General features: G+C 36.8%; 1 protein-coding gene across 3 annotated transcripts in view; it reads right to left on the bottom strand.

Moving 5' to 3' along the window:
- The window catches only part of MCF2 (MCF.2 cell line derived transforming sequence), a 98037-nt gene that overhangs the window by 59890 nt on the left and 18928 nt on the right, over window positions 1-19219 (bottom strand). For 2 of the 3 annotated variants that reach the window (XM_008584382.1, XM_008584384.1), the window contains exons 2-4: window positions 9866-9934; window positions 2792-2906; window positions 1597-1687 (exon numbers count right to left, since the gene is read on the bottom strand). In XM_008584382.1, the coding sequence (XP_008582604.1) occupies window positions 1597-1687; window positions 2792-2906; window positions 9866-9934 (275 nt within the window). Of the gene's footprint in view, window positions 1-1596; window positions 1688-2791; window positions 2907-9865; window positions 9935-19219 lie in introns of those variants that run through there. The other variant, XM_008584378.1, reaches the window with a different exon arrangement.

The raw sequence follows: 19219 nt of genomic DNA, 5'->3' as shown, positions 1-19219 counted from the left end.
AGAAGTGCTATATTTAATATAAAAGAATCAATCATTGGCATAAAGTAAGGCTGCTCACCAGGCCCAAGGACCAATCATGAAAGGCCAGAGCGAGGGAAATAGCTTTTACTTCATTTAGCTCCATCGCTCTATAGTACATGGAGGGCAGATTTACTCTATCCAAGGGAGTTTTATCTTTTTCTAAAAAACACTGGATTTATTTGTTTATCCCAAAGTCATTTGGAAAATGATAGAAAGCAGCAGATGGAAAAGGCACCAAGTGGAATTCAGGAAATTTCAATTCCTGCTCTGGCTCTGTTGGTTACTTAGCTATTTGACCTTGGATTCATCACATAACCTTTCCAAAGTGCACCTATCAATGTAATTTCATCATCTATAAGACAATTATCGCCATACCTGTCTGCAGTACTTCATCAAGAAATAAAGAGTATCAACATTACTTTTAAAAAGTGAATGCTTTTGAAAAAGCAAAAATATACTAAGTTAAGGTTTTGCTATTTTAGTAACTCATGTGACTATAGTGTTTACTCTTCACTCCTTATGATTAAACACTTCCGTTAAACAAATAAACAAAATCAGTTTGCTGACTTGACCAAGATGAGGAGTAATTCATGTTGGGTATGAAACAAGGATCTCACTTATTTCACCCCATGAGTGCCAGTGTATTTTTTATGCTCGTTGACAAGATAATATAGCAAAAAGAACATTGGCTCAGAAATCCAACAACGTAGATTTTTGTCTTGCCTTTGCAACTAAATCAACTTCCTCGGGGGGGATTGGCCTCCTAAGTCAGTCAGGAGACAGAATAAGAATCTCAAAGAAAAAAATATATTGATTCCCAGCTACTCTGGTCTCATAGAAAAAGTTGGACGCTTGGTAGTTCCACAGACAGCCCCCATCTTGCCAGCTCAGAAGGAGTCTGTGAGTTCCTACTCTCCCTCCTCTTTTATGAAAGGGAAGTGTCTCAGACAACGTCACTATTTCCTGGTGAGCCTAATAATGTAGAAGATCATCTTGGCTGTGGGCTGGATTACATCTCATATAGTTTCCTTTAGGGAAACTGTTTTCTCTCTCTGGATCTTGGGAAGCTAGGAACTAGATTCCAGTAGGGGATATATGTCACTTTGCAGGTGACTCATGCCCTATCTTATCCGAAGGAAAAGAAAAAAAAGTCTAGAAAGATGCATATCAGAATGTTAAAAAAGTGCTTATTTCTGAGTGGCTAGATGACTGACTATTGTTTTAAACTTTCTTCTTTATACTTTTCCACATACGATGAGTATACAACACAGCTATTTCCAATTTTAAAAAAAATTCTCATAGAAACTTGCCTGGCTCTGAAAGACATATAGAACCACGAGTCTCTTCTCACCCATAACTTTAACCATTAACTACTAATTCTTCCCATTAGGTTTCATTTTGGGTGGAGTTGTTTACCTCAGTCTCCTATACAAACTCTTCTTCCTGCTCTTGCTACTCACCGTCCCATCTATTTTTATTGTCTTCATCCATATTAAAATAATCTGTGCCACCCAAAAATAAAAAGTATAATGTTAAACAAAAATAAAAAGTTACTGTAGAATGCACAGTACTTACTGAGATTTTTTGGAGAGAGATTTTAAGAGAAGACCATGTATCCAATCTTCGGTCCAGAATAATGGTGAACCGGGAGTCAGATCCATTTTGCCTGCAAGATAAGAGGAAGTAATAAGATTTTCTTAGTAATAACCCAAATTTGCTATAAATGTCTTTACTCTATTTCTGATTATTTCACTTACATTTGATGTCTTGACTAAAGACAGATTTGGATTTGGAAAGCTATCACAAAATGCTACTTTTTGGCACTAATGTCAATATTTTAAATAGGAAAGGGGTAGTGTAATGAAGATAGGTCACTAAAATGGATTTGGAATATTGCGATCTTGGGTGCGGGAGAACTGAAAAGACAGCTGTCCTTCATGACATCAAATTTAACTTCCTATGGCAATCTATCATGAGCCCGTGATCCATTCATTAATTCAGAAAAAAAAAAAAAAAACACTGTTAAATATATTTTTCTATCTCTAGTCTGCTCCTTGAGGGAATGCAGTTTAATGAATGATATAACTTTTATTTGTCCTAAAAAGACCACTTTCAAGCTTCAGCAGGTAGACTGTAAATTTAATTTTCCAGGATTTGATTTTTGTTCATGAGACTCATCAAATTTTACCATCCTAGATTTGTGCCCTTATTCTTCAGTGTTAGTAACTGGATAATGCTTCCTTTAAAAAGTGTGTCTTCGACATAAATAAAATCTCTAAGAAAGCTTTTGAAACTTTTCATTTTAAAGCATTCTAGCTCCAAATAATTTCTAATATCAGTACATTCTTCCTAGTATCTCCCAATACCACCATTGCGTCTATTTAAGATTCAGTCTTCTTGAGTTATCCTCAGAAGAAATGACAATGGCTGTCCTCATTCTTGGCTGGTAAGATTTCCTTTTAAACAAAATAAAGTCTTAATGTATGATTATCATTCTCAACCTATGTTCTTCTTCATGGGGACAAATACTTCTAGACTCCCAATTTTGTTTTCACAGATCCTCAGTATAATTTTTATAGGAATTTAGGTAGCTCTCAGCTTCCCCTTCTAAGTTATATTATCCACTCTGAAGGTAAGTCTGCTGATTATTCACAATAATAATAGTAATAATAATAATAATAGCTATACTATCGAGCCATTTTCCTGCTATGACATTCAAATGGGTACCTGATATAAAACAAATTGGGAAAAATGTAATAAAATGGTATACCTTGCAATAGATGTCAGGTAAGTGAGTACTTTTGCTAGAACATTCTCTGGTATGCATCTGAAATTACAGTTTTCTGGAAATGTAATAATCCAAGCATTATCCTTTCCCCGTCCACCTGAAATAGTAGAACAAGATCAACTGAGTTAACAGTTTACGTGACACAAGGAAGAGGATTTTAGATTTGAGGACAGTTGTTAGAAGACCATTTTAGGCCAATGAAAAACTTTGTAAGGATGATGATCTCCACATAAACCAAAATGGCACCGAGCTCCTGACACCTTAAGTTTAAAAAGTGGTAAAATGGTTTCTAAATGACAAAAGAAAAAGAAAAAGAAAAAAAGGTAAAATGAATGAATATAGACAGAGAAAAACTTCATGGAAGGCATATAATAAATGTGGTTGAAAAAATAGCTGATTCCCCAAGTTGGACAACCAAGAGGTTTGCGAAATAACTATTTCTTTACCAATGTTATGAGCCTACATTCAAAATGAGTGATTGACAGCTTGACAACAAGTAGAAAACTTGATGTAATCAACTTCTTAGAGTAATGGTGGCATGAAAGAAGGCAGGGTACAAGTATAGGAAAAAAGTGATGGCCTAATGTATTTGTGGAAGAAACAACAAAAGCAATAATAGCAACAATGGCATAGGAATTTTATTAATGCAAAAAAAAAAAGCCACAAATTTTCTGTGGGTTAAAATTCAATGTGCGGCCCCACTGGGGGTGTGAGGTCTACGTGGGGGTATGAGGTTGAGGCAGGCCCCTCCCATACCCTCAATGCCATGAACTTGGAACAGCTATGTCAAACATTACCTTGACCAGGTGGGCATCCCTAACCCCAGAGTAGCATGGGTCCAGGGGCTCTTAGGCAAGACTGCCCTGAGCCTATTTCCACAAGGATAACTGTCATTGGGGTTCTTGGTGGGGACTGATTGGACCAGCCCTGGGCTTTCATTCTGGGGTAAACTCTCATCTTTCCACCTGTCTCTCCATTTAGCTCAATAGCCCTCTATGCAGCTTGGAGTATAAGAAACATTGAGAAAGAAAGCCACCTAAGGGCAGAGATGAGCCTCATACCTGTTTAAGGTCCCAATCTGCTGCTGGCCTAACACCTGCTCACAGAGTAGGTACTCAATAATTACTAAGTGATAAATGAAATTTGAATAATTATTTTAGGAGGAAAGTTGCAGGGCATCCTTTGATTTAGCTTGCTAATAGAAATTTTTGAAAGGTTTAGTTGTGATTCTTATTTGGCTGAATATAAGTGAATAAAGATATAAAAAATAAAAAGATATTTTTAAAAATTCAATGTGCAGTAAAAATATGACAATGGCAAATAAAATAGAATGGAATGATAAAAACAATCCTAAACAAGGCAGAAATGGAGGGGAAAAAAATAAATGAGACAAATAAAAAATGAATAGGAAGTACTAGATTTAAACCCAACCCTATGAATAATCACATCAAATATAAATGATCTAGACACTGCAATTAAAAGTCAGATCATAAAAATGGATAAAAGAATACACAACTATACACTACCTACAAGAAACACACTTTAAATACAAATGTACAAATGCATTAAAAGCAAAAGCATGAAAATGGATATACCATATCCACATTAATACTAGTCAAAATGAAGCTGTCTAATATTAAATAAAGTAGATTTCAGAGCCAAGAACATCATTAGATATTGAGAAGGTCATTTGATAATGATAAAGAGATCAATTCAGCAAGGGGACATAATCCTAAATGCTTACACACCTAATAATAGAGCTTCAAAAGACATGAAGAAAAAACAGATATAGCTGCAAAGAGAAATAGATAAATTCACAATTTTAGCCAGAAATTTCATCACTCATTTCTCAATAATTTATAGAACAAGTAGACAAAAATTTTCAAGGATATTATATACCTAAACAACACCCTCAACCAACATGACCTAATTGACATTATAGAACTCCAACCAACAAAAGCAGAATACACATTCTTTAGTGCATGTGGGAAAAGATCAAATAATGATTTGCTGTAAGCCTTACAAGTGAAACTTGAGAGACAGTCCTAATTGTCAAATTGTCTTTTGAATCAAGCTAGTCCAAATTGTGAAATCAAATGATGATTAATCTTCACTACATGATATCCTTGAATTAAAGAGCAGGGTGAAGATAACCAGTGAGAATGAAGACGTCCACCCAAATGGGTGATGAAATGTAAATGGATTAAACTTCCCATTCAAAAGAGACAGACTCACTGATTGAATAGAAGGCTAGAACCAAATACATGCTGTCTTCAAGAGACTCACCTCACCTGCAAACTCACCTCACCTGCAAAGATACACAGACTGAAAGTGAAAGGATGGAAAAAGATGTATCACACAAATGTAAAACAAAAACGAGCAGGAGTAACTATTCTTATATTGGATAAAATAGACTTTAAACCAAAAACCATAAAAAGAGACAAAGAAGGCCACTATAATAGATGTAAAAATTTCAAAAAATATTAGCAAGCAGAATACAACAACACATCAAAAAAATTATACACCGTGATCAAGTGGGATTCATCCCAGGGATGCAGGGATGTTTCAACATACACAAGTCAATAAATGTGATACCCCATATCAACAAAATCCAGGACAAAAACCATATGATTATCTCAATACATGCAGAAAAGCATTCAACATCCCTTCATGATAAAGACTCTCAGCAAATTAAGGTGTAGAAGGAAAGAATCTCAACACAATAAAAGCCATATATGACAAACTAATAGCCAATATCATCATGAATGGAGAAAAACTGAAAGCTTTTCCCTTAAGAACAGGAACAAAATAAGGATGCCTACTCTCACCACTCCCATTTAATATTGTATCAGAAGTACTAGCCAGAGCAATCAGGCAAGAGAAAGACATAAAGGGCATCCAGATTAGAATAGACAAGGTCAAACTCTCTGTTTCCAGATGACATGACCCTATATATAGAAAAACCTAAAGACTCTACAAAAAAACTCTTAGGGCTGATAAACAATTTCAGTAATGTCACAGGATACAAAATCAACATACAAAACTCAGTAATGTTTTTATATTCCAATAATGAACTAGCAGAAAAAGAAATCAAGAAAGCAAGGACATTTACAATAATCACCAAAAAAATAAAATACTTAGGAATTAATTTAACCAAGGAGGCAAAAGACCTCTACAATGAGAACTATAAAACACTACTTAAGGAAATTAAAGAGGACACAAAAAGGTGGAAAGACATTCTATACTCTTGGATTAGAAGAATTAACATTGTGAAAATGTCCATACTACCCAAAGAGACCTACAGATTCAATACAAACCCCATCAAAATACCAATGATATTCTTCACAGAAATAGAAAAAACAATCCTAACATTCATATGGAGCAACAAAAGACCCTGAATAGCCAAAACAATCCTGAGCAAAAAAATAAAGCTGGAGGCATAACACTACCTGACTTCAGATTATATTACAAAACTACAGTGATGAAAACAGCATGGTACTGGCATAAAAACAGACACTTGGGCCAATGGAACAGAACAGAGAACCCAGAAATCAGCCCACAGACTTATAGCCAACTGATCTTTGAGAAAGGCAACAAGAACATACATTGGGGAAATGACCACCTCTTCAGTAAATGGTGCTTGGAAAATTGGACATTCATATGCAGAAGAATGAAACTGCACCTCTCAACATTACCAAAATCAGCTCAAAATGGATTAAAGACTTAAGTATAATAACCAAAATCATAAAACTACTAAAAGAAAACATAGGAGAAACACTTCAGGTAGTAGGACTTGGCAAAGACTTTATGAATAAAACCCCAAAAGTATGAGCAACAATAGAAAAATTAAACAAATAGGATTATAGCCAACCAAAAAGCTTCTGCACAGCAAAGGAAACAATCAACAGAGCAAAAAGACAACCTACAGAATGGGAGAAAATGTTTGCAAACTACACCTCCAACAAGGGATTAATATCCAGAACACAGAAAGAACTCAAACAACTTGACACTAAAAAAAAAACAAGTAACCTGCTTTAAAAAGGGCAGAGGAGATGAATAGTCATTTTTCAAAGGAAGACATACAAATGGCCAACAGACACATGAAAAAATGCTCAACATCACTAATCATCAGGGAAATGCAAATCAAAACCACACTGAGATATCATCTCACCCCACTTAGAGGCCAATATTAAAAAGACCAAAAACAACAAATGCTGGCAAGGATGCAGGGAAAGGGGAACTCTTCTACACTGCTTGTGGGACTGCAAATTAGCACAGTCATTATGGAAAATAATATGGAGGTTTCTCAAACAACGACAGATAGAACTACCATATGATCCAGCAATCTCACTGCTGAGTGTATATCCAAAGGGATGGAAATCATCATGTCAAAGGGACACCTGTACTCCCATGTTTACAGCAGCTCTATTTACAATAGCCAAAATATGGAACCAACCTAAATGGCCATCGACGGACAACTGGATAAGGAAAATGTGGTATATACACAACGGAATACTACTCAGCCATAAAAAAGAATGAAATTCTGCCCTTCACTGCCAATGGATGAGCTTGGAGAACATTATGGTAAGCGAAATAAGACAGGCACAGAAAGAGAAATACAGCATGCCCTAAAAGGAAGGAAGGAAGGAAGGAAGGAAGGAAGGAAGGAAGGAAGGAAGGAAGGAAGGAAGGAAGGAAGGGAGGGAGAAAAGGAAGGAAGGAAGGAAGGAAGGAAGGAAGGAAGGAAGGAAGGAAGGAAGGAAGGAAGGAAGGAAGGGAGGGAGAAAAGGAAGGAAGGAAGGAAGGAAGGAAGGAAGGAAGGAAGGAAGGAAGGAAGGAAGGAAGGAAGGAAGGGAGGGAGGAAGGAAAGTCCACAAAAATACACTGAACTTTCAGAAGGAGAGAACAAATCTGTGGTTACTAGAGATGGGAAAGGGGAAGGTATATTAGTCCGTTTTGTGTTGCTGTAACAGAATACCTGAGACTGGGTAATTTATAAAGAAAAAGGACATTTATTGCTTACAGTTTCTGAGGCTGGGAAGTCCAAAGTCCATCTGGTGGTGGTGACAGTGACCCAGGGGTCTCACATTGCAAGATGGTGGAAGCAGAGAGCGCAGAAAGAGAGAGAGAGACAGACTCTCCTCTTCTTTTAAAGCCCTCACAACCACACCCCTGACCACCATTTTTAATCCATTCACTACTGCATGATCCTACAATCCAATCACCTCTTCAAGGCTCCACCTTTCAATTACCATAATAGGATTTCCCACCCTCTTAACAGTCACAGTGGGGGCCAAGTTTCTAATACATAAAACTTGGGGGACACAATTCGAGATTCAATAGTTTTAGGGGGACATAATTCAATCCACTATAGAAGTGGATGAGGATTAGGGAGAAATTGGGTAAGGGACACAAAGAATAATTACAATTTGTAATAATGAATATGCTAATAATAATGATTTGATCATCATATATTGTACACAAATAATGATAGTCAACACTGTACCCCAAAAATATGTATAATGAATTATGCTGCAATTAAAAAAAATAGAAAAAAAAGTGAACCTAGCATACATCTAAATTTACTAAGACAATATGTCACACACTTATGCTGTTTACAAAATAATACACAAAACCACATTATGCCACCACTAATTCACAGTTACCACTAATTATAATCATTAAAAAGAGGGCAGATTGAAGTGTCCAATTAGGATCACCTATATAAATGTTTGCTTAGTAAACTGAGCATGTAGTGTCATTTTAGGAGAAATAATTAAACAGCTTCAAAGGAATAAGATAGGTTTTTGTACTCTCAACACCTAAACAGCACTCATTTTCATAAAAACAATGCATATACTTAATCCAATAAGATTAAATTTGTCTTTATTTGTTTAATATAATAAATACGTTTAATAGTGTAGTTCAAATTATTCTAATATCTGAAAGTAACTTCCTTGTTTATAAGCAAAACTTCCCCTAGAATCTGACCAGAAACAAAAGAAGAGGGGTGGTTCACCATAGCTATGTCTCTAAAAATATACAATACTATTTAGTAGCATTATTCATATAGCCAAAAGGTAGAAGTCACCCAAGTGTCCAGATGGACGAATTGATAAAGTGTGGTATATACACATACAGTGGAATATTATTCAGCCTTAAAAAGAAAGGAAGCTCTGGACCATGCTACTACATGGGTGAACCTTGAGGACATTATGCCAAGTGAAATAAGTCAGTCCCAAAAAGATAAATATTGTATGATTCCACTTATATCAGGTACCTAGAATAGTCAAATTCATAGAGACAGAAAGTAAAATAGTGGCTGCCAGGGGCTGGGCCGAGGAAGGAACGGAATGGGGAGTTACTGTTTAGTGGGTACAGAGTTTCAATTTTGCAAGATGAAGCCCTCTGGAGATGAACGGCGTGATGATTACACAAAAATATTTATAAACTTAATGCCACTAAACTGTACTCTTGAAAATGTTCACCATTTTTAAGATGGTAAATTTTTTGTTATGTGTATTTTACCACAATTTTTAAAAATTATATACAAATGCATATACATATTTGAGGAAATTAAACTTTCTTCATCACATGTAAATGAAATCCTAAAAAGAAAAAGACATTTACTACATGCTGCTTGATCAGAGCAACTTGCCAGCATTTCCAATAAACATTTGAGTAATCAGAGCTATGGTGGAGGAGAAAGTCTCAAAGAAGCTGCCTCAGCTGCCACCCTCTCACCCAGCCTACACCCACCTAGGACACATATTCTACTTTCACCCATCATGGGTTTCTGAAGACTTGTCTGATGGTCACATGGGCAAACATGGTGAGGCTGATTTTAATCATATGTCTAAACACGTTTTAAAACTCTAATTATTTTCTCTAAATGCCCATTTGCTTATCAACTAGGTACACAACATACAAGTGTTCATTAAAATAGTGCTTCTCAAACTAATATATACAGAGCTATTTATATAATAAGTACCAAACAAACTTTGCTAATTGATTCATACATTTATCTGGACTAAACACATGAGGAAGTTTGCTTACCAGACAAGAAGGCGATGTCTTGCATTAAGAAACGACTGATGTCCTTTACACTGAGAAGCAGCTCATTTCCTATGACACACAAGAAGAGGAGAAACAAAATACACGTTAAAGTTTGGCTAGAAACATACACGATGTCTCGTTGTGCCAAAAAGAACTCTGGGGATCCCGCAGATAAGTGTGCAAAGAAGCAATGCCGATCTGTTCCTCTTTCCTCCTCTCAGCTACATGGCAAAAAAATCATGCTCTTGGAAATATCACTGGGTAAGTAGGACCGGTGACCTACTTCTGAGAATCTATGTCCTCAATGTAATCTACTCCCACTCACCAGAAAACCAAGGGTAAAACTGCAAACTCAGGATATCTGGATTCATTTGAAGGGTGGACAGTCATGTGGAGACAGTGTAGCAGATTGTCTTCTACTTCTGATAGTGCCTTTCATTCTCCAAAGCTTTATTAGCAATTACAGGGTGCTTTTCGGATCTCTTAATCTTATTGGATCCTTAAAACAACACTGAGGAAGGTATTATTATAAGTCAGGAAAAGAGTCTGAGAGAGAGTACAGTGCACTGGTTAACCATGTGGGCTTCGGAGTCAGACAGACCTTGACTCCAATCCCTGCTTGTTGCATTTACTGGCTGTATACACATGGATAAGTTACTTAGCCTCTCTGAGCCTCAGTTTCCTCATCTACATTCTGGGCATAATAATATCTACCTTACAAGGTGCTGTGCCACCTAAATGTGAAATACCTAGCGTCATAGTAGGTGTTCAATAAACAGTAGCATATTAACTCATATTTTATCATCACAAATGAAATAACATTCATGCATTGTTCAATATATTTTAGTTATCCCAGAGCTTAAGTGCTAACTTGTGATGTTCAGTTCTAGTGAACTCTACAGGGGCCCCAAATCAAAGTCCACTACCTGCCTCTGGTCCTTGAACAAGGGTAACTTTTTAAAAGAAAATGGGTCATCAATCTAGGTTATTCTGGATTATTGGTTTTAATGCCTGTAGTTCCACATCTCTTACTGGAGCCATATTTTCTACCTGTTTTCTGATACAAAGTGTCTTCAAGGTCCTGATCTCTGGTGGGGTCAAGCCAATGACACATTACCCTTCTTCGTGCTCCTCAAATCATACCATAAACCACGGATATGGTTTATCAAGGCCAATCTTTCTAAAGGGAATTTAAAAACAAGCTCTCGATGGGTCCACACTAGACAGTGCAATAGGGTATCTGTTACAGAATGACCCTCCCCCCAGATGTGAAACATAAATCGAGTAATTGACGCATTTATTTCCATAAGATACATGCCATTATTAATGTGCAATCTGTCAGGACATAAAAATCAATTCTTAAAAATGTCTACATATATATATATAGACTCCTAGTAGGTATTTCCCAGGCCAAGGCACACACGTTTACATTTGCAATTATTCTTTTAATGCTACATGTTTCTTCAGATAAAAGAATGTGTCTATAACAGCCACAAACATGTCACACACTGACATTTTTAGGTATGGAGACATGGAGGAAGAGTTAATGAAAAAAGGACTAGAATTCCCTTTGCCCTCAGGAGCTTGCAAAAACAGCCAAAATGTGTTCTTCATTGTGTTCTTAAAATGTTCTACATTTTAAATGAGAGCATTAGATGTAAATAAGAGACCCAAATTTCTCCCCTGCTTTGATCCGTAGGAATAACTATCGAGATCCATTGATGAATGTTATGTCAGATGGCAGATCGGGAAGTACTAATATGTGCAACTTGATCCCTCCCATACCATTCGGACTCTTGCATAGCTATAGAAACTATGTCCATTTACTCTACAATTGAAACACTCATGTAATAAAAGAAGTCTCAGGGCATAAAATAAAAGGCCGTGGGCTAGGAGTGAGAGGACCAGGGCCTAGTGTTAGCTGGGCCCCTGAGCTGATCTGTAATGTTTTTTTTCTTTTGGGGGGCGGGGGGGGCTGCAGAGTTATATTTCAATACATGCATACAATGTGTGATGATCAAATCATCATTTTAGAAGTGCTTTCTAAGATCCCTTACATTCTTTGAGACCCACCAACATGTGAAATCCAGATATATATGAAAAACACGCTAATAAAAATTTTGTTCTAAAATGCCTCCCACGATTGTGCAAAAAATAACATTTCCACACTAAAGAAAAAGGATGAAATAATAATTAAAAGAGATGTTACTACTTTAAGAAATGATCAAGTTCTGGGTGGAAACAGACCAAAGGAAGAGAAGATAACACAGAAAGGCAAAACAGGCAGAGTTATCACTGAGCAGACGCAAAGCCTAAGGCGAGATTGTTGCTGAAAACAAAGAGAAACAAAGAATACTGACTTCGGAGAATGTTGTGAAACTAAGTTACACCCAGCTTTGTGTCTGATCCCCTTGAATTTCTACACAGATTTCTTCCTGAAATATAAAAGACTGAACAAATGTGATTTATAATGTTCCTCTTGCTGACCCTTTAAACTTTCTTACTCCAGAGCATGAGAAATAAAAAGCTTGGATCACCAAGGCTGGAACAAGTCCACATTACAGCCTGTTCCTTGTTGACCAGATTCACATTTGATGGGAAGCTCATCAAGCTGCCCCACGTGGAAAGTTCAATCACTCACAAATAAAAGGCTTGCATTCTCTTTACTGTGGACTAGTCGCTAAGCCCAAAAAAGAGCTGGTTGAGAAGCCAAATAAAGGGCTGTAACTCAATAGGTGATCTGACAAACAGTCTTAAAAACAGCCTGATGGAGCAGATCTTCATTTAAGAGCTCTGCTGAAAAACCATGTGTTCGTACAATCAAACACAATCAGGCACAAAGTGAAAACAAAAGACAAGAAAAATGCTTGCCAATTCATTCATTCCATACATATGACCAGGAGGCAAAAGAGTCAAGCTCTTATTGTCTTGACCATAAATTGCAAACACATCACTAATATTTCTTCAACAATATAAAAGGTAGTTGTGCAAATGAGGCTACAGCTCAGAATTCAAAGATAATTTTTTAAAATCTTAAAAGGGGCGGAAATAATATATTTAGGATGGTTCACAGAGAGAAGAAAGGTAAACCCTTCTAATCAGTTGCTCCATTTTGGTTGTGTCACTCACAGAAATGCAAAATATGTGTCACCATGGTACAGGGTTCACTTTAAAAAGATTTATTTTGCATTCATTCACTTTTTTTAACAAATATTTCTTGAGTACCTACTATACACCAGATACTGTTCTAAGCTGTTCTTGAATGGATGTTCTGGGGAAAAACAAAAGTACACAATCAAATAAGTTTGTGAAATATTAGGGGTTAAACATGCTGCGATATTTCCCAGAGAATACACATGTGCCCATTGAGACTCCTTGGGTACGGGTTATGTATGCAGTGTTTCCCAAACGTATGTGATCAGGTACTCCCTTCAGTTGGTAGGTTGGCTCATTGGTTTTTCCCCTCAAAGAGAGACAGAAGGCAAACAGAAAGCAAGAGAAAGCTATAAGGATTACACGTGAAGAAGCATTTTGTTCTAAAAGTCAAAACTATCTGCAGATGAAATAACTGCCATGGAAGGGAGAGAAGCCCCTTCCTATCACTAGTCATGTTCAAACAAAGGCCACACAGCTCTGTGGTGAGGACGCTAGAGGGGACAATCAGGCATATAGCTGGGTCGGAGGAAGTGACCATTTACATTCTGATTTTCTGAGAGTCTGCCTCCAAGATTTGAGCATAAATTACCATTCCAGGGGTTTAAATTCTACTGAGTTTATTAGTGACTCCTATGGGGAAAATGATCGCTTAAAAAAGTCAAGTAAATTGGTATCTATATGCATCCCCATTTTATAGAAAACATTTTTAGGGGCAGGCCCAGTGGCGCACTGCTACAGTGCGCCGCTTGGGAGCGCGGCGACGCTCCCGCCGAGGGTTCGGATCCCACATACAGACCGGCCGCTCACTGGCTGAGCGAGGGGCAGGCGCAACACCGATGGTTGCGATCCCGTTGCCAGTCCCGGTCCGGTAGGGGCGCGACACTGAGGGTTGCGATCCGTTGCCGGTCAGGAAAAAAGACAAAAAGAAAAAGAAAAAAAAAAGAAAACATTTTTACTTCAGATTATGGAGTATAACAGCAATCATTCCAACCCTTGAGCTTTATCTCACAGTAACACTCTCTTGTGTCCTTTTATCCTCTCTCTCAGGTTTCTGTTCATGTACAATAGAAGAATACGAGTTCTGAACATGCTGCACACACACCACTTTGCCCACGCACTACAGAGCCACGACAAATAAACTGCTTAAAAGAGAAAATGCCTCTATTCTCACGTTTCCCTCAAAATAAAATGAGAGGCAAAAATAGAGCACAAACAAAAATAGAAAGGAAACATCAACCAGAAAGATAAAGTCTCTTCCATGGCAATCAACTGACTGCCACCACCAATATGAAAACGGGGAAAGTGCAGTAAATGATTAACTAGATATCATCTGCTGGCACCTAGTATTTGCCAGGCACTGCACAAGGCACTTTATATGCAGTTTCTCTGGTCTTAACAACAGTCCCCCAAGGTGGATATAAAACCCTGATGGTACAGATGAGGGAACAGGCTAGAGAGGCTACGATTTATGCAGTTATTCTTTCAAGACTCGTATTGAACAACTGCCATGTGCTCAAAGTAGAATCTAGTAGGAGATTTAGAAAAGCTTTTACAGTGTCAGATCGTATCTATCTGGTACCCTAACCTTCAGATAGGCCATCTACAATCTGTACTCAGAAAAGTACTGCTGTAGATTGGATGCCCCCCCACTCCCAACCTCACTGAAGCTTAATTCCCACTGTAACTGTTGAGGGTGGGAAATCCTATTACGGTCATTGAAAGGTGGGGCCTCGAAGAGGTGCTAGATTGTAGGACCATGCCATAGTAAATGGATTAATAATGGTGGTCAGGGGCATGGTGCTGAGGACTTAAAAAGGAGATTGCATGAAGAGCTCTCTCTCTCTTTCTCTGCTTCCACCATCTTGCAATGTGAGAACCCTGGGTCACTGCTGCCACCACCTGATGTGTTCTTTGGACTTTGGACTTCTCAGCCTCAGAAACTGTAAGCAATAAATTTTGTTTTCTTACAAATCACCCAATTCTGTACATTTTGTTATAAGCAACAGAAACGGACTAACAGATATACATTTAAGTAGCTCTAATGCAAATTACTAACTAGTAATAGCTCCGTATCCTCCCATTTTCTTCCAGGATGGTTTTCATCCCAAACCATATCAAGAATGTTTATAAACAATCTTTTGCAAGAAACTCCATTATTTTTACAGTCTGAAATTCTCGACAATGATGCTTACTTTTAGCAATCAACTCTTCTTTGAAAGGTCCCTTTTGCCAATGTGCAAGACAGATAAAATTAGGTTTTGTTCTGAGTCCTAAATCCTGATGCAAGGCAGATGGGATTCTAGAAGTATAATTTTTTCCTTTCAATCTGAACATCAGATACTCTATACTATCTGTAAACAGTAATGAATTAGCACATGCAACAAACTCAAGCACTGTCTTGACAAATGTTATGCTTCAAGAGGTGGAACAAATAAAAGGGTAATTCTGAAACCATCACAAAATGAATTCCCATTAGACTGCAGTAGAACAAAATATGCAGTTCTTTGTTCTGCAATAAAGGTACAATATGGAAGACTCACATAATTCTGTACTAAAAAATGAAACCAAGATTCATACTAAATCCTTCTTCTGCTAACACTTACTAGAGCCTTTTTCTAATCCACTGTAATTCAATTCACTAAACATCTACTGAGATCTTATTTTCTCCTCTCTTCTAGGAGCTTAAAAATTAACAGAAGATATAATATATAAATTAATGATCATAATATAGGGTGGTGTACAGTACATGCTGTAACAGAAATACACACTATAGAGTACAGGTAAGGGAGAGATTAGTACATCTAAATTGAGCAAGGGAGAAAAAGGAAGGTTTCATAGATGATGTGACATGAGCTGGGCCTTGAAAATTAATTTGGATTCAAATACATAGACAGGAAAATAGAGAAGGACATTTGATGTAATTGAAACAAGGCACATATGCAGAAGTAGGTGAAAGGAGTGTATGGCCTGATATGGTTTGAGTATAGAGCATTGGGAAGTCTAGCTAAAGCTTGAAAGCAAGACCAGAAGCAAAAAGTGGAGAATCTTCCATGCCTCCAGAGAAGGACAGCAGAATTCTGGAAGTCCTCTGATACAGAGTCACTGACCTAGCACAAAGGTGTTATCCAGGCAGACAACACCTGCAACAGAATGGCAGGTACGTAGAAACTGGTAGACTCTCCAGTCAATTAGCTATCAACTTTTGGTATAACCTCAGGCAACTCACTGAAGGTTCCCTATGACTCAGGTTGTGTACAAGCACGTATACAACAAAATGTGAGGGAAGGGGAAGAGAAAGGAAAGAAAGAGAAAAGCTCTTTTCCATGAGTTGTAAAACTCCAAGTAAAACCTGGCATGAGTACTATTCTAAGGTGCCCATTTTTTTCAAATGTTAACATTTCTGAAATCTGGATGTATCTTAGATCTGGATGCCATCATAATACTCGATTCAATTTTTCATTTTTCTGCCCCAAACCCTATATTAACTACCTCAGAACCAATCAAATACAATCACAAGAATAAAAAATAGAAAATTCAAAAGTGTTTACATCCTTAGTATGAAGACTAAAGGACAAACCTAACAATATGATAACATATAAAACAACCATATAAGAGATAAGCAATATTAAAAGATGTAACTTGAAACAACAAAATGTCAAAAAGTGAGGGGAAGGACACCAAAGCATAGAGTTGGTTTTATTTTTTTATTTTTTTCTTAGATATCAAAGTTAAGCTGTTATTAGTCTAAAATAATCTGTTATAACCATACCATGTCTTTTGTAAGCCTCATGGTAACCATAACACAAAAACTTATGAGACATACTAAAAGTAAATAGCAAGAAATCAAAATTCATTGCTAGAGAAAACCACTCAATCACAAAGGAAAATGGTAAGATCAGAAAAAAGAAAAAAAAAGATCAATAAAACACCCAGAAAAAAGGTAACAAAATAGCAGTAACAAATCCCTATATATCAGTAATAACTCTAAGTGTGAACAGATTAAATGCCTCCAATTAAAAGACACAGAATAGGGCTGGCAGTTAGCTCAGTTAGAGTGCAGTGTTGATAACACCAAGGTCAAGGGCTTGAATCCCCATACCAGCCAGCAGCCAAAAATAAATAAATAAATAACAACACAGAGTGGCTCAAAAATATGATGCCTATAAGAAATTCACTTCACTTATTAAGACACTCATTGACTAAAAGTGAAGGGATGGAAAAAGATATTTTTTATGCAAATGGAAATAAAAAAAGAGCAGGAGTATCTATATTTAAACATCACATAAAATACACTTCATGCCAAGGAAAGTAAGATAAGGAAGGTCATTATATAATGACAAAGGGATTGCTTCAACAAGAGGATATAACAATTCTAAATATATGCTCACTCAATGCTGGAACACCAAGTTATATAAAGCAATTACTATTTCACCTAACAAGAGAAATAGACTTCAGCACAATAATAGTTGGGGACTTTCACATCACACATTCAGCAAAGGACAGATCATCCAGACAGAAAATTGACCAGGAAACATCAGAATCTATCTCTACTCTAGACTGATTGGACCTAATGGACATATACAGAACATTTCATCCAACAGCTGCAGAATGCACATTCTTCTCAGCAGCACATGCACCATTTTCTATAATAGACCATATGTTAGGTCACAAAACAAGTCTCAACAAATTTTTTAAAAATTGAAATCATATAAACTATGTTGTCGAACTACAATGGAATAAAACTAGAAATCAACAACAAAAGAGACACTAGAAAATATACAAATACACAAAAATGAAGCAAAGTGCTCCAGAACAACGAATGGGTCAAAGAAGAAATCAAAAAGGAAATTTAAAAAATCCTGGAGACAAATGAAATTGAAAATATAACATACCAGAACATACGGGATACAGCAAAAGTAGTTCTCAGAGGGAAGTTAATAGCAATAAATGCCTGCATCAAAAAAGATGCCTTCAAAAAACCAAACATTACACCTCAAAGAACTTGAAAAACAAGAACAAACCAGACCCAAAATCAGTAGAAGAAGAGAAATAATAAAGATCAGAGCAGAAATAAATGAATTAGAAACTAAATAAACAATACAAAAGATTGATGAAACAAAGAGGTGGTATTTTCAAAAAGATAAACTAAATCAATCAACCTTTAGCTAGATTAATAAAGAAAAAAGGAGAGGACTCAAATAAATAAAATCAGAAATGAAAAAGGAGACATTGCAACTGATACCACACAAATACAAAGGATCATAAGAGAGTACTACAAATAACTATATGTGAACAAACTGGAAAACCTAAAAGAAATGGATGAATTACTAGACACATACCACTTACCAAGGTTGAATCATGAAGAACTAGAGAAGCTAAAAAGAACAGTAACAAGTAATGAGATTGAAGCAGTAATAAAAAGTCTCCCAACAAAGAAAATCCCAAAACAAATTCTACCAAAGATTTAAAGAAGAATACCAGTTTTTCTCGAACTCTTCCAAAAATTGAAGAGGAGGGAATACTTCCAAACTCATTCTAGGAGGCCAACATTAACCTCATACCAAAACAGGGAAAAGATACAACAAAAAAGAAAACTACAGACAAGCATCCCTAATGAACACACATGTGGAGATCCTCAACAAAATACTAACAAAAAGAATCCAACAACACATTAAAAAGATTATTCACCATGATCAAATGGGATTTATCCCAGGACAGTTCAACATATGCAAATGAATAAATGTGATAGATCACATCAACAGAACGAACAGGAAAAACCATATAATTATTTCAGTAGATGTAGAAAAAGTACTTGATAAAATCCAATTAGGTATAGAAGGAATGTACCTTGACATAATAAAGGCCATATATGACAAACCCACAGCTAATATCATACAGAATGGACAAAAATTATAGGTTTTTCCTCTAAGATCTGACAAGAGAAGGATGCCCACTTTCCCCACTCTTATTCAACATCGTACAGGAAGTTTTAGCCAGTACTGTGGTATACATACGCAGTGGACTACTATTCTTTTTTTTTTTTTTTTGTCTTTTTTGTCTTTTTTGTCTTTTTCCGTGTCCGGCAATGGATCGCAACCCTCAGTGTTGCCCCCGTACCGGACCGGGGACCGGCAACAGGATCACAACCCTCGGCGCCGCTCCCGCGCCTCGCTCAGCCAGCGAGCGGGAACCGGTCCG

This window comes from Galeopterus variegatus, unplaced genomic scaffold, assembly GCF_000696425.1.
Source record: "Galeopterus variegatus unplaced genomic scaffold, G_variegatus-3.0.2 Scaffold3252, whole genome shotgun sequence".
NCBI classification, from domain to species: domain Eukaryota; kingdom Metazoa; phylum Chordata; class Mammalia; order Dermoptera; family Cynocephalidae; genus Galeopterus; species Galeopterus variegatus.
This window is presented reverse-complemented; position numbering and strand designations above follow the sequence as displayed.